We start from the raw sequence: 25,023 nt of genomic DNA on the forward strand, positions 1-25,023 counted from the left end.
CGGATTCTCCAGCATCTGCAGTTCCTACTATCTCTTAATCAGAGACCTGCCCTGTATTCATGACAGAAACCAATCATTAACAACCATGAAAGTGGATTTGTCCAATATTTGGATTTGTGGAACTAAAGTTGGAAGCTGCAGCTGTAATTTTTGACGTGCAAATGGCAAAACTGTTCATTGCACTGTTGCCCTTGAGACAGGACAGATGTAATCGACCACAATGATTTCCAGAAAAGGTTCATCTTTGCGTGGCTTGAGAGATTATCAGGGGCCCTGCCTTCCCAATTCCAAATTGTTACATATTCAGAATTCTTGGGCACCCTGTTGTTTTAATGGGTTAAGGATCTCGACTGATCGGAAGAATCCTGTTATCAAGATCAATTCAGGGAAACTACCATCGTCCCTTGAAAATTCCTCATTCTCTCTTGTGGTTTCGGCAAATGGCGAGTTGAAACTGAGAATTATAGAATCCCTACAGGGTGGAAGCAGGCCATTCGGCCCATCAAGTCTGCACCAACCCGTCAAAGAGCATCCCATCCGGACCCGCCCCACCTCTCCCCACTAACCCTGCAAAAACGGTGGTGAATCCATCCATCCTGTACATCCCTAGCCACCATGGGGCAATTTATCACGGCCAGTTCACCTAACCAGCACATCTTTGGATTGTGGGAGGAAACCCACGCAGACATGGGGTGCATGTGCAAACTCCAGACAGGAATTCCCCCGAGGGTGGAATTGAACCCAGGTTCCTGGCCCTGTGAGGCAGCAGTGGAGGCTACATAAGTGTACATGCTTGGAGTGGCTGGTTTGGAAATCTCCCTGCTCAAACAATGGATTTTGCTCAGATGAGAGGGAATTTGGATTATGTTGTTTCTTTTACGTTTATTTCAAAATTAACTCCTGTCAAATTAAATTAACATTAAGTAAAATTAAGTGTCTCTGCCACTTCAAAAAGTGTTCAACTGTTCAGTAACTGCTGAAGTTCATTTTGAATGGATTTTCGATAGGTTACACTCAGTGATCTGTCCCTTTATAATTGAGGACCATTCTCAATTATTCAGACTTCCAGATGTTTGCAATACAGAGGCTGTTTAATCCATCACATCTGTACCAGTCGACAAATATCTGACCACACTCATCCCGTTTTCCAGCTCTTGCCTCATAGTCCTGGAGGTTATGACAATGCAAGTGAATCTCTAACTTGAATTAAGCAACTTTCTGTCTCAACCAACATTTCAGGCAGTGATTTCCAGACTCTTCCCCACCCTCTGTGTGAAAAATTTCTCCTCCACTCCCCTCTTAGCCTTCTTCATCTTCCTTTAAATCTCTGCCCCCTGGTTATTGACTGCTTGATAATGGGGATAAAAGCCTTCCTATCCACCTTATCTGTACCCTTCATAATTTTGTACATTTCTATCGGGTTCCCTGTCAGCCGTCACTGCTCCAAGGAAATAACCCAAGACTTAGCCAACAAGGTGTGGAGCTGGACGAACACAGCAGGCCATGCAGTATCAGAGGAGCAGGAAAGCTGACGTTTTGGCTCTGGACCACTGAAGGAGGGTCTCGACCCGAAACGTCAGCTTTCCTGCTCCTCTGATGCTGCCTGGCCTGCTGTGTTCATCCAGCTCCACACTGTGTTATCTCAGACTCCAGCGTCGGCAGTTCCGACTATCTCCAAGGCTTAGCCAATCTTTTCTCATAGTTCAGACCTGCAGCCCTGTTAGCACCCTGGTAAGTTTGTTTTGTGTACACTTTAGTGCCATACATCCTTCCTTTAATGCATTGGCAATAGCTGCACACAGTACTCCAGTTGTGACCTAATCAGTGTTTTGTGCAGTTCCAACATAACCTCCCCACCCTTTTTATTCTGACTATTAAAGGCAAGTGTTCCCATGTGCTGCCTTAGCCAAATTATCTACTTGTTATGTTACTTCCTGGAACTTGTGGGTATGCAAGCCGAGGTCCTTCTGATCTTCAGTACTGTCTGGGGTCCTACAATTCATGGTGCAATCCCTTGCTTTGCTAGACCTCCTCAAGTGCATTAACGCTCACTTTTCTGGGTTGAATTTCATTTGTCATTGCTCTACCAATCTGTTAATGTCTTCCTGCAGTATTTTTTTCTACCCCACCAACTAAATTTACTGTCCTACCCATTTTCCTCATCCACGGTTGTCTTGGTCATATAGTTAAGTTCAAATCATTAATGTACACCACAAGGGGCCCCAGTACTGGGCCCCACGGATCCCCACTGCAAACAGGTTTCCATTCACCCAAATATCCCTTGACTGTTACCCTCTGCCTCCTGCCTCTGAGCCAGTTTTGGATCCAATGTGCCCCGTACATGGATCCCATGGGCTTTTTTCTTCTTTATCACAGTCTTGCTAAAGTCCATGTTGATCACATCAAATGCATCACCCTCATCAACTCTCCTGCTCGGCTCCTCAAAAGATTGTTCAAACTTGTCAAACATGCCCTTCCCGTAGCAAATCTATACTAACAATCAGTGTCTCTCCAAGTGCAAATATCTTCTGTCCCTCTGAATTCTTTCTCATAACTTCTCCACCTCTGAGGTTAGACTGACTAGCCTGTAATTTTCCCTTCCTCCTGCTTTCAGGACAATGATAATGGTCCTCTGGCTTCATAGACCTTAATAGAATCCCTACAGTGTGGAAACAGGCCCTGCAGCCCAACAAGTCCACACTGACCCTTGGAGGGTCCCACCCAGACCCATCCCCCTATAACCCACCTAAGCTACACATCCCTGAGCACTATGGACAATTTAGCATGGCCAATCCACCTAACCTGCACGTCTTCAGACTGCGGGAGGAAAACCGAGCATCCGGAGGAAACCTACAGAGACATTGGGAGAATGTGCAAACTCCACACAGTCGCCCAAGGGTGAAATCGAACCTGGGTCCCTGGCACTGTGAGGCAGCAGTGCTAACCACTGAGCCGCCCTGTGGCCAAAATGTATCTGAAAATTACTTTCAGGACTCCTGATATCTCCTTCCTTGCCTCCCTCTACAGTCTGGGGCATAACTCATCCAGAACTGCAAATTTATCCACTTTTATGACTGCTAAACCTGCTCTCCATGCTAATTTTTTCTAATATTTCTCTGTCCTCCCCATCCCCCAGAGTGTCATTGCCAGTAAATCTACAGTGGTTCACGAGACTTTTTTTATGAACAGCAGTGGGGGTGAGGAAGATGATCCAAATTTCAATCGTTGGGAATAGTGTCAACTTCAGAGTAAATCAACTGGAAGCATTGGCCCTTTGGGTCAATCAGTCACTATGCAGAGTTGTCTACTTTACTTGCCTGATTGAATCCTGAGTGAACACACTTACTTGTGCTTAATTTATATCCAATTAACTAGCTCTTTCTGGCTTCTTTGGGGAAATCTTCAATGCCTGGGCTGCTCATTTTTTTTGTTTTTTTTTTGCATGTATTGCCCCTCATGGGGCAGTTTTAAGCATTGGGATTTTAGTTTTGGAGATGAAATAATTGATATGTTAGGACCTTGGCACCTGCCTCATCTGCTGTTACTCCTCGTGTCTGTCTGACTCAGTTCCACCAATTCGTTTTTGCAGCAAAGGGATTGGCCAAACTGGTGATATTGGAAATTGGGGTTTATGTTCTGAAGCCCTTGCACTGGAACCTCACTATAGTGTGAAAATGAGGGAATATGGGTTATGCTGCCATATTGTTGGCCCTCCGTTTCGGGAGTCCCATGCGTCAGTGTTCTGAAGGAAGAAGCCACAGAAAAACCTTTTGGATATTTTGAAAGAATCATAAAATCCATGTGGAATGGCCATTCAGCCCATCAAGTCCATACCAACCTGTGAAGAGCGACCCACCCTCCCCCAGCCTATCCTTGTAACCCTGCTTTTCCCCTGGCTAACCCACTTAGCCTGCACATCCCTGGACACCAGTGGCCATTTAACACGGCCAATCCACCTTAATCTGCACATCTTTCAACTGTGGGAAGAAACCAGAGCATCTAGAGGAAACCCACGCAGACACAGGGAGAATATGCAAACTCCACACAGTTGCCCCGGGGTGGAATCAAATCTGGGTCTCCAGTGCTGTGAGGCAGCAGTGCTCACCACTGAGCCACCATTTTCTGGAATTAAAGTTAGCACCTCGAAGCACCCCAGTGACTGTGCACTCCTCCATTCACTAAAAGTAAGCCCCAATTTCCTGGTATTCTGTGAATTGGAATGGGTCTCTGTCCGAAGTGTGGGACCTGGAAAGCATTATCAGCTGGGAGTTTGCTGGAATGGATTTATTGACAGGCCACACCACTTGGCACATTCCTGCTGAGGCTTGCAAACACACTCTGGGAAAATAATCGGCTTGTGCTGGAGCTTGCCTTGCAGCTGCCTACGTTCTTGGATAAGGAATAATATCTGCTAGGCCCTGGGAACCTTGGGTGGTTGCACAGAACAGACCATCCCTAAGATGCCATACCCTCCCCCTTCCTCTGTGGCTGCACGATAAAGAAAGATCTGGGTTTATTTCACTCCTCCGACCTGCATATAGACTAGATAAACCAGTTAAACAATAGAGCTGTGTGGATGAGTTACTGTAGTGTGTTAGGGATGGTTTTCTAGAGCAGTATGTTGCAGCCATGCTGTCCAGCATTATGTAATGAAGAAAGGGCTAATTGACAATCTCACTGTCCAAGAACCTTTAGGGATGAGTGACCAAAATATGATAGCATTTTACATTGTTTGAAAATGAATAGGTTAATCTGAGCCAAGGTTGCTAAATTAGAATAAGGGAACTTATGTAGTATAGGGATGTGCAGGCTAGGTGCTTTGGTCACGAGAAATGCAGGATTACAGGGATAGGGTAGGGGGATTATGATGCTCTTTGGAGGGTCGGTGTGGACTCAATGGGCTGAATGGCCTGCTTCCACAGTGTAGGGATTCTATGAGGTACTATTTGGCTGAGTTGGATTGGAAAAATACATTAAAAGGCATGACTGCACAAAGCCAACAGATAGTAATCGCTCTATAAAGACATAACTTCCAGCTAGCCATCCCTATGCAGCTTACAAATATACATCCCTTCAAAAAGATTTTTTAAAAAACTCAAGGTCAGTTGACTGTGGTTAGCAAAGGAGGTTCAAGATTGTAGAAAAGGCCTATAAAGCTGTCAGTAACAGCACTAATTCTGAGGCTTCCAGAATACAACAAAGAAAGGGAGAACAGAGTATGAATGAAATCTAGCAACAAAAACACAAATATGAGCTGGAAATCATTCCGTAGACACAAACGAAATATTTGGCTAAAACAGAGTCAGGATTAATGATGGGGAATAGAGAAATGGCACAGAACTAAATGATTACTTTGTTCCGTTTTTCCCTGAGGAAGATGCCAGAAATCTCCCAGAACAAATGATCGGAGCTGCAAGACAGAATAAGGAGGTGAAGGAAATTGACGTTAGTAAGAAGGGGAAATTAATGTTGATGAAAATCCCAGGACCTGAAGGGCTACATCCCAGATTGTTGAAGGAGGTGACTATCGAGATAATCAAGGCATTGAATGAGTCTTGTGGATTGATTGGTAGCAAATACCACTACTTTTTAAAAGAGAAAACAAGGTGTGTTAACCACACCAGTTAACCTTACATCATTAATAGGAGAAATAGTAAAATCTATAATAAAGGATGAGTGAAATAACTGCACAGTGGCTGGTATCCCATCACCAAGTCACCTTTTATTTACTTGTGCACAGTACACTAGCTATGACCAGCCAGCTTAGAGTCAGAGTCAGTCCCTGAGCTGAGGAGATTTTAAATCTCCTGGTTATATAGGTCAGCCAAGGCTTTCCTGGATTGGCCCAGGTTAACAGCCCCAATCAAGGATCTCGTAGTCAACAAGGTCTACCTGGTTCCAGTCACTACAATGAGGTAAATGAATACCTTGTTGGTGATAATCTGCTTGGATATAGCATGGATTTGTGAATGGGAAATTGTATTTGATAAACTTACTAGGGGGGAGATGTTACTAACAAAATGATAAAGGAGAGATGATGGATGTAGCATGATTAGACTTGAAGAAAGCTTCTGATAAAATCCACCACAGGCTGGTGAGAAAACTTAAAGCACTTTGGGTAAGAAGTAACATACTAGCGTGGGTTAATGAATGACCGAAAGAAAACATTAGGTACAAATTCTCGCATAGTCAGACTAAGGCTAGTGGGATACCGCAAGGATCGGTACTTGGGTCCCAGCTGTTCACATTTTATATTAATGATTTGTCAGTAGGAGCCAAACGTAATATTTCCAAATTTGGGGGATTTTACAAAGCTGTGAGGCAATGTGTGTTTGTGAGGAAGATGTAAAGCAGCTTCACAAGAATTTGGTCAGACCCAAACAAACGAGCTAGAACACGGCAGATGGAATACAATGTGGAAAAATAAGAGGTCACACACTGTGGTAGGAAAATAAAGATGTGCAAAGTATTTCCTAAATGGCAATAGGTTGGAAAGTGTAGATGCACAAAGGGATCTGGGTGCTCTTTTTGATAAGTTGCGTGGGCGTCACAGTGGTTCAGTGGTTAACACTGCTGCCTTACAGTGACAGGGACCCAGGTTCAATCCCATCTGTGGGCATATGTCCATATGGAGTTTGCACATTCTCCTCGTATCTGTGTGGGTTTCCTCTGGGTGCTCCGGTTTCCTCCCAAAGTCCAAAGATGTGTAGGTTAGGTGGGTTGGCCATGCTAAATTGCTCACACTGTCCAGGGTTGTGCACGTTAGCTGGGTTAGTCTTGGGAATTACAGGGATAGGGTGGGGTGTTGGTTCTGGGTAGGATGGATGGTATGGGCTGAATGGCCTGCTTCCATACTAGGGATTCTTATGAAATAGAGCAAGCCATTAGGAAGGCTAATGGAAGGTTAGCCTTCATTGCAAGAGGATTTGAGTACAGGAGTAGTATCTCACTTGTATAGGAGCTTGGTTAGACTGCAAGTGGAGTGTTGTGAGCAGTTTTAGCTGCCTTATCTCGGGAAATAAGTTATTACCAGTGAGGGAGTGCAGTGAAGGTTCAGCAGACTTAAATGTGACAGGTACTGTCTGGGTTCACCTGTCTTCATGTTTTTTCAGCTGTGGCTAGGTGTCATGAGAAATCTAACAAAACCTGAACTTGTGAGGGTTTGTTTGAATGAGTGGAGTCAGGCCTGTTAATGAGCTTTGGCGTCATTCATTAGGCAAAATCCCTGGGAAGTCATGGCACAGGAGATGGAAACTATGATATTGGTGCACCTTCCAGTGAATGCCTGGGATATTAGACCTAATTGCATCCCTAACTTCCAGTCCTTGGGCAAGAAAGGTACTGCAGGAGGAACAGGAATGCTCAAGGATAACTCCGATCTTTATTTCTTTAATAAAATCGCATGGGCTACAATTCTCTTCATTGGGAACAATTGCAGGACAATAATTGTTGGGATGTTTGTTGAAATTCCAACGTGACGGCTCTTCCAGAAATCCTGTTGTTACAGCCTGCAGAATTCCCCAGCCTGCTCTTCAGGAGCGTTTCTTCATTAGTGTTCCAAGCTTTAATTTGACCCCAGAGAAATCGCTACCTCCTCAAACTCTGTTGTTTTAGTCATGTTGAGTAACAACACACAAAGAATGCACCATAGCAACGGTGTTTTCTTTAATATAAAAGAAATACATAGCAACAGAAACCTGGAAATTTGGGGAGGCTGACAGTACACAACAGGGTTTTTCAGTTCTGTATTTCACTGGGTCCCATGGTGGTGATAAATGGTGCCTCAACTCCTCTGCGTTAAATCTTCCATATTTCTGGAGTTTGGCAGATTTAAAGCCTTCAACTTTGTTTATTGACCTTTTGACTGACATCTGAATCATTAGGCTTACTGCAGAAATATTATGTTTGCTGTTTTAAGTCTTTAAACAGATTCGTAAAAGCACATTGGGGATTTTAAGAATCTGTAGGCCTGAGTGCCTGGTGTTATTTTTTCTGTCTCTCTCTCTCTCCCTCTCTCTCTCTCTTCTGTCCTTGCCTTCTAGTTTCTGAAAAGTGGTTTGCCTCCATATAATGATTCCTTGTTCCTTGTACCAGTGGATAAAGTGAGTTCTGTGTTCCAAAAAAAAGTAGCCGAAGGAAGCCTGCCTGGAGTCTGCTGTGAATGCACTTTGTGGCTTGATAGCTCGGGGGAGAGAGGTGGGCCTTTTGGACAAGGATACTTTCGCATGACCCAATTTAAAAAATGAATTATGTGCCAGGTTCAGATTTTTTTTTGTTGTTGACTTCTGTTTGTTCTGCAGAGACTTGAACTTCTCCACATGCTGTTCTCCTTGATAGGTAGGGTGGTTACAAACCCAGGCTTTTGAGTGTAGCTCTGTAATAATTGCAGTGAGTCCCCAGGGTTTATAATTTGTTCCATTTTGTTTTGTGGTTCTTGAAATACCACCCCTCCCGAAAAAAAACGGAGGGACTGCAGGCTATTTGCATGGGGAATCATTTATAAAACGGATTGAAATGGGCCCATTCCAATCAGCTGAATGGCCTATTCCCACGCGACACGGATTTTATGATTCTGTTCTACGGAACATTCAACTTTGGCACCAGGATTTGAATCCAGACCAGGCAAGATTGGCCTCTGCTGGTTAAGTATTTCTTCTTGAGAAATTTGGAGATTTTCTTTTAATTTTTTTGTTTTGGTTTCCCTATCAGATTTCCTCAGAACGCACTCTGGTGGCCTTTCAGAGGCAGACTAGATAAACAGCATTCCCCTGTCCCTTTTGCAGGTGTGGTTCTGTCTTGACTGTGATGAGACATGAGGAGAGTAAGTATTTTAGGAGAGCAGCACAGGACTGAGGCACTGTGCAACTGGTATTCTGAGGTGGTCGAAACAGACCCTCAAAAAAAAAATGTTGGAAGAGAGAGAGAGGGGAGGGCACTGGAAAAAAAACAGTTGACACACAAAGACTTACAAGAAAAAGGTGTAAGACAGCCAGGAAATAAGTTATATAATAAGATAAAAGATAATAAGTAATAAGATAATAAGATAAAAATAAAATAAGAAATAAGGACATGAATAGGAAAGCTTTAGAGGGATATGGGCCAGGAGCAGGCAGGTGGGACTAGTTTAGTTTGGGATTATGTTCAGCATGGACTGAAAGGTCTGTTTCCGTGCTGTATGAATCTGAGAGCGAGTTAGTTTATCTGTGCAGATGGGAATTAACCAGAGAGGCAGTCAGAGGTCGTTCACTGCGTAGCAAAAGAATTGGTTGTCCATGCTCAGCTGTTGGTGGCTCCATTATTGCATTATTCCCCCATTTCTATGGCCTGTGCCTAGATGTGGGCTGGACTAAGATGTGGGCCAGTCCAGAGCCATCGGCAGCTGAGCATGTTGCCACCTGGAGATAACTGAACCAAAACAAAGCACGTGCCCACAAACTACTGACACCACTCACTCGCAGCTGGCAACCCACAAGCTTTCAATGATCAACTGAGTTGGCCTCCATGCACCAACTATTCTTGTTACCTCAGCTGTGAAATAGAGAGATTACCCTAGACCCACGGAATTAATTCAATCCCCTACAGGGTTGTTGGCGGGAGGTAAAATTGTTATTGAGGATCTGGCTTGAAAAATATTTCTGCGGAAGTACCTTCTGAAGAGGATAAACCAACTTGGCTGAGCAAACGATGGCTTCTGCCTGTCAATCATTCTGCAAATCTGGGCTTTTCATAACCATTTTGTTATTATAATTCCACAACTCCCTTGGGTTGTATAGAACTGTAAATTGAAGGGGTAAGGTTTCGTGTATGTTGTAACAGAAAATCTCTTAAAAACTCATTCATCTTCTGTACATCTGAAGCTGTTTGCATTTAGTCAGGATCTAAGGACTGAGTTTCTTCTTTTTGCGAGAGCTACAACAACAAATCATATTTTGGTCGCGCCATTGACTTAATGGGCCGTCACAAGACGGTCACAGAACCAAGTGTGAAACTGGGCCACAGAAGGAAATCTTAGATCGATGACCGAGCGAGGTTTTAAGGAGCATCTTTTTAAGGAAGAAAGTGACATAGAAGGGCGAATAGGTTTAGGAAGAGAATTCCAGACGTAAGGCGCTGAAGCAAGTGAAGGCAGAGTCACCAGTGGCGTAGTGTATAAAATTTGGGATGTTTGCGGAACCAGAGTTAGAACAGCTGAGATATTTTGGACCAAAACCAGATAACTATAAGCCAAAAAGCTTAATGTATGTCAGTGGGACAAAATGTTAGAATCGATTAAAAGGGATTTAGTAGCAGAGCATTCAGAAATACGCAATATAATCAGACAGAGTCAACATGACAAATGTATTACAGTTCTTTAAGGAGGTAACAAGCAGGATAGATGAAGTAGATGTAATATAGGAGCAAATTACTGCAAGATGCTGGAATCTGAACTGAAACCTTCACTTCAGCTCTGAAGAGTCGGCTAGACTCGAAACGTTAGCTTGCTCTCTCTCCATGGATGTGGCGTGACCCGCTGTGATCTCCAGCGTCCATTGTTTTCAGTTGATGTAATATATTTGGATTGCCAAAAGGTATCCCATAAGGTTCCACACATTAGGCTTCTTAATGAGACCCGACAGTGTTAGTGGTAGCATGGATAACAGATTGGCTAAGTAACGGAAGGCAAACAGAGTTGGGATGAATGGGGCACTTCAGTTCAGGGATCAGTGCATTAAAATGTATGTTAATGACATGGTTGAGGGAAGTCAATGTACTATTCTCAAGTTTGTTGATGACACAAAATTGGTGCGAAGGCAAAAAGTGAGGATGACAGTCTGCAGAAGGAATAGACAGATTATAATGGAATATAATGTGGGAGAATGTGAGGTTATGGTCTTTGTTCTGCACAATAGAGAGGCTGAGTATGATTTAAATGAAGAAAGACTGTAGAAAGCTGCATCACAGAAGGATTTGAGAATTCTTGTCCATGAAACACAGAAAGCCAGCGGGAATAGGGAAGGCAAAGAGAACACTGGCCTTTAATTTCAAAGGGAATGGAGTATAAAAGTCCATCTTGGGCCTCCTCCAGTGCCACCACCCGCAAACTGGAGGAGCAGCACCTCATATTCCACCTCGGGAGCCTACAGCCCAGTGGCCTAAACATGGAGTTCACCAGTTTTAAAATCTCCCCACCCCGGCCTCATCCCATGACCAACCCTCCCTCTCATCCCCGCCTCCTTGACCTGACACAACCTGTCCATCTTCTCTCCGACCTATCCACCCCACCCACCCCACTGACCAATCCCCACCACTGCCTACCTGCACTCATCTATTCCCATCCCACCTACCTTCCCCAGCTCCACTCCTCCTTTATCTATTTATTTCTGAGCTCCCTTCCTCCTCCCCCGTTTCTGAAGAAGGGTCCTGACCTGAAACATCAGCTTTCCTGCTCCTCTGATGCCTGGCCTGCTGTGTTCCTCCAGCTCCACGATGTGTTATCTCTGACTCCAGCATATGCAGTTCTTGCTATCTCGGAGTATAAAAGCGGAGAGGTTTCGCTAAAACTAGACAAGGCCCTAGTCAGCTCACAGCTGGAATGTTGTGAAGAGTTATGGACCCCTTTTCTAAAGAAAGATATACTGGCGTTGGAGGCAGCCCAGAGATAATTCATTAGTCTGGTGCCAGCTATGGCGGAACTGTGTTATGAGGAGAGGTTGAGTAGGTTGGGCCTGTGATCATTTGAATCTAGAAGGAGGAGATGCAATGTTATTGAAACAGACAGAATTCGTACAGGCCTTGATAGAGGATTTTGCAAAGTGGTTATCCTCCCCCTGCAGGAGATTCTAAGACCCGAGGGCATCATTTTGGATTAAAGGGTCATCCATTTAAGGAAGTGGTAAGCATAATTTTGTTTCTCTTTGAGGATAGTCAATCTGTGGTATTCTTTGCCAGAGAGGACAGTCAAGGCTGGGTTGTTCAGTGTAATCAAGGCTAAGGTGGACTGATTTTTAATCAGTCAGAGAATTAATGGTTATGGGAGAAAGGCAGGAAAGCAGAATCGTCGACGATCCGATCAGCTGTGATCATTGAATGGGAAAGCAGGCTTGATCAGCTGAATGGCCTACTTCTATAAAAACTGAAAGAATTGCAGATGCTGTAAATCAGGAACAAAAACAAACTTGCTGGAAAAGCCCAGCAGGCCTGGCAGCATCTGTGAAGGGAAAAAACAGAGTTAACGTTTCGGGTCCGGTGACACTTCCTCAGAAGGTGTTGAGACCTACTTCTATCTTTTGATCGGGTAAGAAAGAATGCAGCATAAATGTGAGAGTGTGGACATTGTGAGGACTGTATTTGAGGTGGAGAAGTGTTCCCAGGTGCTGATGTGATGTTTCTTTTCCTCTGTTCACAGTTGACCATGTGGTTCCAGAGCCTGAGAGCAGCATCCTTGCTGCCTATGAGAAATGGCGGGAGTGGGCAGACAGCAAATCCTGCTGTGATTACTCACTGCACGTGGATATCACCGATTGGAATGAGGGTGTGAAAGAAGAAATCCAGACTCTTGTGAAAGAGAAAGGTGCGTTTAATAGCATACAGCACACAGTGTTTCTGTCCTGTGTCTATATCCGATTTAATGTGTTAAGTTCACAGATAACACTCATTAGAAATAACTTCCTTTTAGCCATCAGTTTATAGCACCAGTGTTGGAGGATCAACAGCCTTTGATTTGACTCCTGTCTTGTTTCTTTTTTGCCTTTCCCAGTGGTGCTGATCAGTTCACTTCCTCAAAGAGCTTTTATTTTATTTTCTAGCCCCTGCATCTGTTCCTCATTGTCCAAGTCTCAGTCTCTATATATTGTATAAAAACCGAAAGACCTGCGGATGCTGTAAATCAGGAACAAAAACAAAGTTGCTGGAAAAGCTCAGCAGGTCTGGCAGCATCTGTGAAGGGAAAAGCAGAGTTAACATTTCAGGCCCAGTGACCCTTCCTCAGAACTTCCTCAGTTCTGAGGAAGAGTGACTGGACCCGAAACATTAACTCTGTTTTTTTCTCCTTCACAGATGCTGCCAGACCTGCTGAGCTTTTCCAGCAACTTTGCTTTTGCTCTATATATTGTAATTTCTTTCTGTCTTGAAGTTTACACTTCTTTTTCTGTGTTTATCTCTGTCTGTCTGTCTGCCTCCTTCCCTCCCTCTTCCGGTTATATGCTCTTCCACCCTGTTCTGTTGGGCAGAAGATGTAAAAGTTTGAATACATATATGAATAAATTCAAGAACAGCTTCTTCCCTGCTGTTAGCAGATTTCTGAACAGAACTCTCAAATATTAATTCTGTTCTCTCTCTTTGCACCTTCAACACTGTATTCTGCACTCTTTTCATAGAATCCCTACAGTGTAGGAACAGGCCATTCAGCTCAACATGTCCACACTACCCATCCAAAGATCATCCCACCCAGATCCATCCCTATCCCCCTGCCCTTGCCCTGTATTTCCTATGTCTAATCCACCTAACTTACACACCCCTGGACACTATGGGCAATTTCCCATGGCCAACCCATCTAACCTGCACATCTTTGGACTGTGGGAGGAAACCGGAGCACCCGGAGGAAACCCACACAGACACAGGGAGAATGTGTAAACTCCACACCAGACAGTTGCCCGAGGGTGGATTTGAACCCGGGTCTGTGATGCAGCAGCGCTAACCACTGAGCCACCATGCCACCCTGTTCTGCTGCCCTGATGCACTTTGTATGGCACCATCTGCCTGTAGAGCACGCAAACCAACATTTTTCACTGTATCTCGGTACATGTGACAATCAGTCAAAAAATAATTAATCAATACTCTTTCCCCGCCCTACGCAATATCTCTGAATCAATCTCCCACTGCCCCTTTATCTATTTTAACTGACTGCACAGTAGTCCTGGTAAGAGATTTCCCTGTGATACAGGTCAGGCTTGCTGAGGCATCTTACGGAGATAAGCCTAGTTTGGGCTTTGAACCTCAAACATTCGGGACAAGCATTGTACTGTGGACTGCATAAGTTAGCCTGTCAACCAGCGGCAAAAGCAATATTGAGTTGCTGTTGGTAACTGAAGAGGAGTTTATAACAATGTAGACTTAATGGCCCAAAGGGCCTTTTCTCTACAGTAGACCTCTGTATAGGGAGTAGCTGTTTCCAGTGCTAGGGACATCAGTAACTGTAGGATACCAGAAGGGAGATGCCAATTAGTTAGCACAGTGAATAGTCCTGATTTGGAATGCTCTGCCTGAAAGGGTTGGATCAGATTTCAGAATTGAATAGAAGGATAATTCTGTAGTGCTTGTTGGACTATTGTGCAGAAAAAGGAGTGGAGGAGGACTAATTTGAGGGCTTTGTAGAGAGAGCACAGTCATAATAGGCTGAATGTCCTCCTGCGCTATATTTCTATGGTTCTACATGTGTTGGAGCAGTGGTTTGGTATTGCATAGTGAGCCTTTAAAGCCTGTACAATATAACAGCAGATTGATTCAATGTTCTGCTCTTTCCTGCGCACCAAAGGAATCATTGTTTTACAGGCCCCAGAGGGCCAAGTTAAAGTGGAGGACTTGGCAGCCTGACAAAGCTGACCTGATGTGTACCCTAGGATATCTTAAATTGGAACAGTATTCAAAACACTAATACTGTAGGGAAGGAATTTTAACTTCCAATTACAGGCAGGTTGAATTATAGAAAGTTAGCGTGCAGGTACAGCAAGTAAAGGCAAAGAGAAAGTTGGGTTTTATTGCAAGGGGAACAGGCTGTAAAAATAGTGAAGTCTTGCTACAGTTGTACAGGTTACTTGCAAGTCAGCGTCTGGAGTACTGTGTTGCTGTTTTGATCTCACTAAAGGAGGTCTATACTTGCATTGGAAATGGCTCAGAGAATGTTCATGTCACCTTTTCCCTGGAATGAAAATGTTACCTTTTTAAGAGGAAAAAAAATTGAACCAGTACAGATTACAGATGGAGGGTTTTCATTGTTGAAATCTACACCATTAGGACGGAGCTTGGCCAGGCCAATGTCGAAGAATGCTTCCCTTCATGCGCGGTGACCAAAACACTCTGGAGGTGGGTGGGGGACGCTATAGGGTGGGGGATATTATGAGCCAGGGGTGGGTGCTGCCCAGATTGTGTTTGGGCACTGGGGGGACGGGGAGTGAGGTGTTGAAGTGGGGTGCTTCCTGCACTTTTTTGTAAAGCTAAAGGTCGAAGACGCAGGGCATCCCAGCCGCTAGCACCTTTTCCGCACAAAATGGAAAGGAAAAATCAGCAAAAATTGCAGATGATATATTAGGACAGCATAGTGGCTCAGCAATTTGCACTGCTGCCTCACAGCTCCAGGGCCCTGGGTTCGATTCCAGCCTCAGGTGACTGTCTGTGCACAGTTTGCACATTCTCCCTGTGTCTGCGTTGGTTTGCTCCGGTTTCCTCCCACAGTCCGAAGATGTGCAGGTTAGGTGGCTTGGCCAAGATGAAATGCCTGAAGTGTCCAGGGATGTACAAGTTAGGTGGATTAGCCATGGGAAATGCAGGGACAGGTTAGGGTGGGATGTTGTTCAGAGGGTCTCTTTCACACTGTAAGGATTCTATGTACTGTTCTAACCCATCTTGTGTACTTCAAGATGTGCTCCTTAGGGCTTCAGTATGACCAATAAATTCATTTCTAAGTATAACTGGCCTTTCCCTCTGGGCCTGAAGATAGGCCATCAATATGGGGCAGTCCTTCAAATCCTACGATAGTAGGTCACTCTGCTCTCATAGGAGAAATTGGAATTTGGGGCACAATTTAAAAATAAGGAAATGATATTGAAAACTACTAGTATTTGAAAAGGAGCTCACTGGACGTCCACTTTGAAGCAAGCAAAATGAGTTGGACCGGCATATATCATTAGTCATGTTCAGAGGTTTTTCCTCTGGGAGAGGAGAAATTTCTTTTGAACGTTGGTTGTCTTTTGCATTTTCTTCCGTGGAAAACAATAAAAAGTGCAGACTCTGTTTAGTGAATCGATTGAAGACTGATTTTAAGTGTTTGATAATCAGAGGTTTCAAAGTCAGGAACAAAAACAGAAGTTGCTGGAAAAGCTCAGCAGGTCTGGCAGCATCTGTGGAGAAGAGAAAAAGTCAGAGTTAAACGTTTCGGGTCCGGTGACCCTTCCTCAGAACGGACCCGAAGCGTTAAATCTTATTTTTTCTCTTCTTCACAGATGCTGCCAGACCTGCTGAGCTTTTCCAGCAACTTCTGTTTTTGTTCCTGTTCGACAGCATCCGCAGTTCTTTTGGTTTTTGTAGAGGCTTCAAAGTCTTTTGGGGGGTGGAGGGGCAAAGAGAAAAGTCAAGTTATGGCCCAGTTTATATTACCCATGATGTTATAGAAAGATAAACAGGCTTGAGGGCCTGAATGGCTTTTTGCTACCCCGATTTCGGATGATTGTATGGGTTTGGGATGTGTGTTATGGACTGGACTAGACCAGACCCCTTCAAAATATTTGAAGGAGGTAGCTCAGACCCTAACTACTTCTTCTTTTGAAAGGTAGATGTGAAGTGCCGTGTTCCAGATGCGATGCAGCTGGTCAAAAGACTCAACGTTGAGCAAAACACAATTTATTTAAATACTGTAGTTAAAGTACTAACAAAAGAGGAATTTGGAATAACTTAACTATTGGAAAACCCAACCAAATAATAGATACAGTACCTATCACTAATTAACTGTTCCAATATAGTAGCATCCCATAAACACACCCCTTGGCAAAAAGGTAAATTCCAGACACCCGTTTCTTACGTGCTGTTTTCAAATCCAAGAGGAAAAGACATCGAGAGATTTCAGAGAAAGTAGCAGCTAGGAAACATTCACTGAAGCTTCCAACTCTTTTGAGTCTCTAAACAGCTTCTGATACTACAGTTTAAAAAAAACTAGGAAGCCTGGTCTTTGGGAGCTGGCCACTCCCATTCAAGCTGCTTCCGTTGTTCCCACTTTTTTCAAAAAAACTGAAGGTCTCACACGTTGTTTACATAAGCCATCTTTAGTAGCCACTTCATCATCTCTGCCTTTACAACTTCTCTTTTTAAAAAAAACACAACCTGGGACGAAATAACCTGTTCAAGTGACAATGTGGCCACATGGGTGAGAGGTTAAAGGGTTAGAAACCCAAATCTTGACCCAAACCTGCTTTCGCAACATCCGTTATGAGATTTATGGTGGGTAGGATGAAGGGAAAACGCTGTCAATTTAAATCTTTGATGTCTAATTTTAGAGGGGGAGGGCTCTGCTTCTCAAGCCTGAGAAAAGCTGGCAGCAGCTAACCCCCAAAAGATGCGATTGCATCCAGGAGGCGAATGCTTTCTGTTCAGCTCCTCGATCCAGTATGAGCAGCCCTTGGATATCAGCTACCTCCCAGCCCTCAACCGTTCTGCTTTTGTACCACTTGAGGCTTGAGTCCTCCTCATTCCCAATCCACTTTCCTCTGGCCTTTGGTTTTCCCTCCTCTCTCTGGGTCTCCTCCTTTCCAGTTTTATCCCCTGTCCCTTTTCAGGTGTCTGAACCCCTCCTTCCTCGCATCCTCCTTCCTATTTCTCACCACTGCACCCATTATCTGGACTGACAATGTGGCACGGATATCTACATTGTGTCTTTGTATAGTTACGGCCGTGTTTGCGCCATTTTGATACCCAGCTGTGAATTGAGAGATAAGCTTCTTGTATTGCTAATTCGTTTTGAAAGCTGGTCACAGATGGTAACATTTAAAGCATAATAGGACCACCATGAATTATTCAGTCAAAAGTGATTTCTGCAGTAACGCTGAGCATGTTGTGTGGAAATGGAAATGGGAAATATTATTTATTTATGTTCTGGGTTTGAAAGGAAAACATCTAGAGTATTGCTGCGCCATGTTTCGCTAAAACAAACCTGAAGTCACTTAACCAATTGTCCTTTAATTTGTTGCAAGAATATTTGATGCGTTTTAAGGCTATTGATACTTAACTTAATTGGCAGTGTTTTCAAACATGATTTAGAAGAAGTTTCAAAAAAGTGCTGTAAATTACAGTCTATAAGTCGACGTCTGAAACCTCATCCTCTCTCAAAAAAATGAGCACATGGGCAAATACATGAATAGAAAGGGAATAGAGGGATATGGATCCTGTAAGTGAAGACAGTTTTAGTATGGAAGGGCACAATGTGTCAGCACAGGCCTGGAGGGCCGAAGGGCCTGTTCCTGTGCTGTATGGTTTTTTGTTCTTAGTATGAAAGTGTCCCTCCAACATGTTGGTAAAGTCACTATTTTGTGATGTAATTGGCATCTAATGCCAAGAATGAGTATGTCTTAAACTCTCACTCATATATTTGTAGCCCAGCACATATTGCCTAGCGATTTTTAGCCCTGAGCTATAAGGTTTCTGCAATTGAAGCACGCGTTTGTGTTGTGAAAAATTGAGATTGACTTCAAATGCCAGTGTCGCCAGTCATGGCTGGAATGTTTGGCACTTTCTTTACTCACCCATGGGACGTAGGTGTTGCTGGCTGGCCAGCATTTATTGCCTCTTCCTAGCTGCCTTTGAGCTCAGTGGCTTGCCAGACCATTTCAGAGGGCATTTGAGAGTGAGCCACATTGCTGTGGGTCAGGAGTCACATGTAGGCCAGACCAGGTGAGGGTGGTAGATTTCCTTCCCTGAAAGACATTGGTGAACCAGATGGGTTTTACCTGACAATTGACAATGATTTCATGATCATCATTAGATTCTTAATTCCAGATTATTACTGAATTTTTATTCTACCGTCTGCCACGGTAGCATTCAAACCCAGGTCCCCAGAACATTAGTTGAGTTTCTGGATTAATAATCTGGTGATAATACCACTAGGCCATTGCTTACCCATTGTTTTTTTTTGGGGGGGGTCATAGGATGTGCAATTATATGAAAATTCATGATTTTTCATGGTCATAGAAATGGGGATAACTTAATGTCTAGCAAAGCTTGTACTCTACAATTTACGGTATTCCTTGATATATTTAAGAGTAGTCAGTTGGGAAAAAAGGTTTAATTAAATTAAACACTTTTTCAATCACCATGTCAATCCACCATTTGTGAGTAACAGAATTAGAAATGATTTAAAATTATTTCCAGTGCAACAATTTGCTGATTGTATTGACATTAAGTAGCCATTCCTTTATACTGTGAAACGCATTCGTATTGTAGTTTAATTTCTAAATGACTTTTTCTCCCTTTCACAAATTATGTTATTCTAATTTCATTTTACCGTATTTGGAAGCTGTATCTGTGTTTTATTACTGACAGGTGTGAACTCCTTCCTCGTCTACATGGCTTACAAAGATTTATATCAGATGTCGAATGCTGAGGTAAAGATTTTTTTTCCCAAAATGAAACCAGTACACTCTATATCGTGGCTTCAGTTGTGAGTACGTCTGTCTCAATAGCATGATATCCACATGGTAACTTCTAAGGGTAAGGATTTGGAGTTATCCTGAGGTTCTACAATGTTGTTTACTGCCTGATTGTCCTGAGGGGTCACAGTATTGGTTACTGTCTCGAGTGACCCATCAGAAGCACCGCTATTCATGTGGCCAGCTTATCTGAAAATTTACAAGTGCCAAGCGAATTCTGAAATGATAACTCAAGCTTTTTGTCCTTCCATCCCCTCATAAAATGCTTCAGGGCCTTTGACCGCTAATATGCTGGGCGGTGCAGTGGCTCAGTGGTTAGCACTGCTGCCTCACAGCACCAGGGGCCCAAGTTCGATTGCAGCCTCGGGCGACTGTCTGTGTGGAGTTTGCACATTCTCCCCGTGTCTGCGTGGGTTTCCTCCGGGTGCTCCAGTTTCTGCCCACAGTCTAAAGACGTGCAGGTGAAATGAATTGGCCGCGCTCAATTGCCTGTCGTGTCCAGGGATGTGCAGGCTGGGTGGATTAGCCATGGGAAATGTGGGGGTTACAGGAATTCTGTTTGGAGGGTGAATGTGCACTCAATGGGCTGAATGGCCTGCTTCCACACTGAAGGGATTCACTGATTCTTTTTGATGAGCTCCTGAGGTACCAGGCCTCACTCCCTTTCAAATAATCCCAGGACCCTTGTTTGCGCAGAGACCCACTCAAAACCCTGGACAAGGAAGGAGACGTGGCTACCTTCAGATTGGACACAGCTTGTTGTTATATTGACAAAACGCTAACCGTGCACATTTTGGGGGGATATTTAATCCTGGGTTCAAAACTGAGAACTTAACAAATCACAAACGAGGAGTGGGCATTTCATTTCTGTCAAATCCAACTTTCTGAAACCGTTCCAGCACTTTGCTGCGATGTGAACCCCAACGCGTGTTTTTTTAATGTGGCAGCGTGTTCTGTTTCTCATCAGACTGGATGAGTTAGGCCAGCCCAGGGTGGTAGCTGTCTGTGGAGACGTAGCCTGTTTCTGACAAGTGTGGGCCTTTCGCTCGCCGTTCTATAGGAACCGTGAGCCTGCGTATTTCCGATGCCAGACTTCCCATGTTATCACGGAGAATGGCCAGTAAGTACCAGGAAAATTGGGAGGAAGCCCTGACTGAACTGAGCCCGCTTTTCAGAATGCTATATTTTCCAGTGAGCGAGATCGGCATTGGATGTATTTGACCTTGGTAAGGATCCACTCCAGACCTCTGTGGACACTCAGTAGTGACATTTTCCCCTTTATTCAGCCATCTGAATCCATTACATCGTTGGGGTGTTTTGAGGTGTTGGTGGTGAGGGAGGGGTTCAATCTGTTTTTGGGGATGTGGGTGATTGCTGGCTGGGCCAGTATTTATTGCTCATCCTTAATTGACCTCGAGAAGATGGTGGTGAGCTGCCACCTTTAAACTGCTGTAGTCCCTACGGCATAGGAACACAGGCATGTTCTTGATGAGGAGAGTGTTTCAGGATGCTGACACATAACAAGAACATAGTTCCGCACCAGAGTGGCGAGTGACTTGGAGATTGAGCATTCTGATTAGTCAATAACTTAATTATTGGGTTAGGGCGGTGAGGTACAGAGGGGGGGTGAGTTGGTGAAGGCTGAAATTGATGGACCTTGTTTGTAGCTAGTTGTGCTCTGTATAGTGGCTAGATAGCCAAGATGTCCTTAGGCACTCTCTCCCTCCGCTCTCCACCGGTTATACCCGTGAGAAAGGAGAAGTGGGAAAGTTTTAAACTGGACGGTGGGTATACCACAGAAATGTCAGCTTGTACTGGGTGGTTAAAGACCACTTTGGTCTGACTGACTAGCCCCAGAGGAGAAACCAATTGTACGAAACACAGAAGATGTTGCAAACAGTGGAGAAATGGTTGACTCAAGACCAAAAGTATGACTTTTATCTATATTTAATTAATGCCTTTCTTCCAAGGTTCTGATCTCTATTGCTTGATTTGAGTCATAGGATGGGAAGGAGAGATCAGAGAGTTGAGATGCAAGGATGAAGTGAAATCACTTGAGTTCCTCAGTTCCTGCCAGACTCTTGTGGGCTGCTAATGTAGCTAGTGATTCTTGATGAGGAAACATTTATCCATCCGCTGGAATGGGGAATGTTGAAATCCATTGCTGAACCTGGCTCAAACCCATCATTTTGATTTTTTTTTTCTTTCCCAATCTCTTTTTCCAGCTCTACGACATCTGCAAGTATGTGGGAGACGTTGGAGGGATAATGCAAGTCCATGCAGAGAATGGAGACATCATTGCCCAGGTCAGTGCAGTGAGACTTTGGGTCGAATCTTTGGGAAACGCAGCCATTGAACACTTTTGAGGACTGTTTCTTGGCTGAACATGGCTTTTGTGCCTCTCCCTCAGATGCAAGTCCAGCCTTGGGGAGCACCAGTTAATCTGATACCATGTATTACTGAAAATAAATGATCAGTTGAGTGCATTTTGCAAAGCTCTCCACTTTTTTGAGGTTTTCCTCAGTTCTGACTGTATTACACATTGATTCATAGAGTTTGACCGTATTTAAATAGCCCATAACTTAATTGTTGGATTATGGGGTGAGGTGGGGAGGGGGGTAAGTTGGTGAAGGCTGATCTTGATGGACCCTATTCCTCTTCCTTCCCCCCCACCAAAACCCCAACACCAGTTCTTTTCAATTTCTGGATTTGAATTTCGAATTAGATGCTCCTCGTCAGTGAATTTCATTCGGCAGTGTTTATCGTGTCTGCATTTGGCAGGTTGAACATGGTTTGGTTCCCTTGTTACAGGAACAGAAACGCTTGCTGGAGATGGGGATCAACGGTCCAGAGGGCCACGTACTCAGTCGGCCAGAGGAGGTAACGAGACGAGAAACTTTAGACTCTTCCTGCATGAAGTATTTTGTCGCTGATGTAACATAGGGAAACACAGCAACCAGTTTGCAAACAATACCAGCGTTGCCTAGTGTTGGGGTAAATGACAGTGTTTGGGGGAACAAGGGTGCTGGGCAGCTGCGTTCAGATTGTACTCTGCAGTTTTCAGTGTCTCTCGTAATGAGCCTGCAGATGCTTTAAACAGCAATGCACAAAGAAAAACATACAGGGAATCAGATAAAAGTTGAGTTCCCTTTGTTACTTCTGCTTCAGCAGGATTGACTTTTGACCTGGTTTGGGTATCTTACAATCTGTGTTCTTCTCTCTCTGTGAACGCCAATGCCGATTGCACAAAAATATTTCCCTTCTGAAGAAGGGTCCAGACCTGAAACGTCAGCTTTCCTGCTCCTCTGATGCTGCTTGGCCTGCTGTGTTCATCCAGCTCTACACCTTGTTATCTAAGATATTAACCTGCCTTGGTTTCACATTGGCACCTGCCTCTTATAGAGAGTCCTAGAGTCCGGACACAGACCCTTCGGTCCAACCAGCCCATGCTGACCATGTTCCCAAACTAAACTAGTCCCACCTGCCTGCTCCTGGCCCATATCCCTCCAAACCTTTCCTACTCATGAACTTACCCAAATGTCTTTTAAATGTTGTAACTGTACCCACATCCACCATTTTCTCTGGCAGTTCATTTCCCACACACCAACCACACTCTGTAAAATAAAACAAAAAGTTGCCCCTCATGCCCTTTTTAAATGGTTCTCCTCTCACTTTAAAAATATGGCCCCTAGTTTTGAACTCAGCCTACCCTAGGGAAAACACCCTTATTATTCACCTTATCTATGTCCCTCGTGATTTTATAAACCTTTATCAGGTCACCCCTCAACCTCCTGTGCTCCAGTGGAAAAAGTCCCAGCCTATCCTTATGATACAAACCCTCCATTCCCAGCAGTGCCCCGGTAAATCTTTTCTGAACCCTTTCCGGTTTAATAATATCCCTCTTGTAATAAGGAGACCAGAACTGCACGCAGTACTGCAGAAGAGGCCTCACCAACGTCCTGTACAACCTCAACATGACCTAAAGTTGAACTCTTTAAAGAGGAGTTTCTCAGCTGTTGATTTTCTGAAGGGTATTGAATGAATTTCCTTTGGGGTTGATTCATGAAGCCTCAGTGTGATCGCTTCCTACTGAGGGAGCTAGACCATTCTCAAGCCAGCCGGGAGTAACTCCCTAAGAATGACATTCATCGCTTGCCCCAGTCAGAGCTAAGAAAGAGTAAAGATGTTTGGTCACTGTTGGGATTCATGGCTCAAGTCAGTTGCTTGGCAACACTTCCTTCTTGTTTGAATAAAAACAAACCATGTTGACTGATTCAAGTTCTAGTTCCTTTCTCCTGGTCAAGGCTGTTGATTGGCTTTATTGTGGTAACACTAGACCTGCAGAATTAAAATAAAAACTGTGGATCACACATACGGCTTTCCTCTGTAACGCTGGTTTGCAACCTTAGAAAACCATACTATTTTTGGAAAAAGAAAATACTTTATTGCATTTAGAATATGACCACTCAAAATCAAGAAAAGTCAACCATGTGGCTAATGATTGAGAAACCATTATTTTATGGAAGGTAAATTATTGCAAAGAAATGGGATAAAAATGTTAAATTTAAAAATAATGAAGAAGAATAGAAAACTGAGGGAAGTTAGGAGGAACAATCAAGGTTTGTAATTTTGGCTAAGACTAATTTATTGAACAATAGCTCTTTATTTTAGCTTCACAATGAGCTGGAGTGAAAGGGTGTACGAAAGTCTGCTCGGTCCTGCTCACAGAGGAAGTGTTAATTTGCTAAATGTTACAGAGAACATACTGATGTATGCTTAACCAGCTCTCTAGCAGAGTACTTTTTTAGAATTAGGATGGATCCTGTAGGACATCACAGTTAATGGTTACTTTACAATCATTCTCTTTGAACAATATTAATGCACAAAATTACTCCAGTGTGGTGCTGAGGGTGTACTGCATTGTCAGACGTAATGTATTTTGGACAAGTTAGATGAGATCAAAGCCCCCTCTGCCTGTTGAAGTGGAAATAAAAGATTCTGCACATTTTTACAAAGAAGAGCGATGGAAATTATTCCTGGGCAGTATTTGAACCTCAATCAACATTGCCAAAAATCAGATTATTTGTTCACTATTACATTGCTGTTCGTGGGAGCTAAGTCTATGTAAATTGGCTGTTGAGTTTCCCACAATGCACTGGTGACTTCAGTTTGGAAATAAAGTATATTGAGACATCTGAAGCCTGTAAAAATACTATGTAAATATCTGTTTTATTCAAATGATCCTTTGATGTGTCGACTTCATTATATTTGGCAGTTTTTCTTTTAAAAACCCGTGCGTCAAAAGTTTCATTTGGTTAAACTCCTGTGTTGGAATCAACCAAAATTGCTGGAAAAGCTCAGCAGGTCTGGCAGCAACAGTAATCTTCTGAAAGCACAGTAATCTTCTGAAGAAAAGTCACTTCTCCCAAAACATTAACTCTGCTTTCTCTCTATGGAGAGAATTCCTTTTCCAGCAATTTCGTTTTTTGTTTCTGGTGTCCAGCATCCGCAATTGTTTGGGGATTTTTTGGGGGGTTTAGATCTAGTCTATGCTGAAGTAGCTGATTCCATTCAGGGTTGTACTGGCTATTCCACAAGAGGAAGAAGGAAAAATCTTCTGGAGGGACTTTTTCAC

The 25,023-nt window shown here is 43.7% G+C and overlaps 1 protein-coding gene across 1 annotated transcript in view; it reads left to right on the forward strand.

The window, feature by feature from the left end:
• The window catches only part of LOC109923870 (dihydropyrimidinase-related protein 3-like), a 228,487-nt gene that overhangs the window by 117,188 nt on the left and 86,276 nt on the right, over positions 1-25,023 (forward strand). The window contains exons 4-7 of the mRNA XM_048603930.1: positions 12,386-12,550; positions 19,282-19,343; positions 21,614-21,694; positions 22,200-22,268. Coding sequence (XP_048459887.1) covers positions 12,386-12,550; positions 19,282-19,343; positions 21,614-21,694; positions 22,200-22,268 — 377 coding nt within the window. The remainder of the gene's footprint in view (positions 1-12,385; positions 12,551-19,281; positions 19,344-21,613; positions 21,695-22,199; positions 22,269-25,023) is intronic.

The sequence above is a fragment of the Rhincodon typus genome, chromosome 12, assembly GCF_021869965.1.
Source record: "Rhincodon typus isolate 14 chromosome 12, sRhiTyp1.1, whole genome shotgun sequence".
In the NCBI taxonomy this organism is placed as follows: domain Eukaryota; kingdom Metazoa; phylum Chordata; class Chondrichthyes; order Orectolobiformes; family Rhincodontidae; genus Rhincodon; species Rhincodon typus.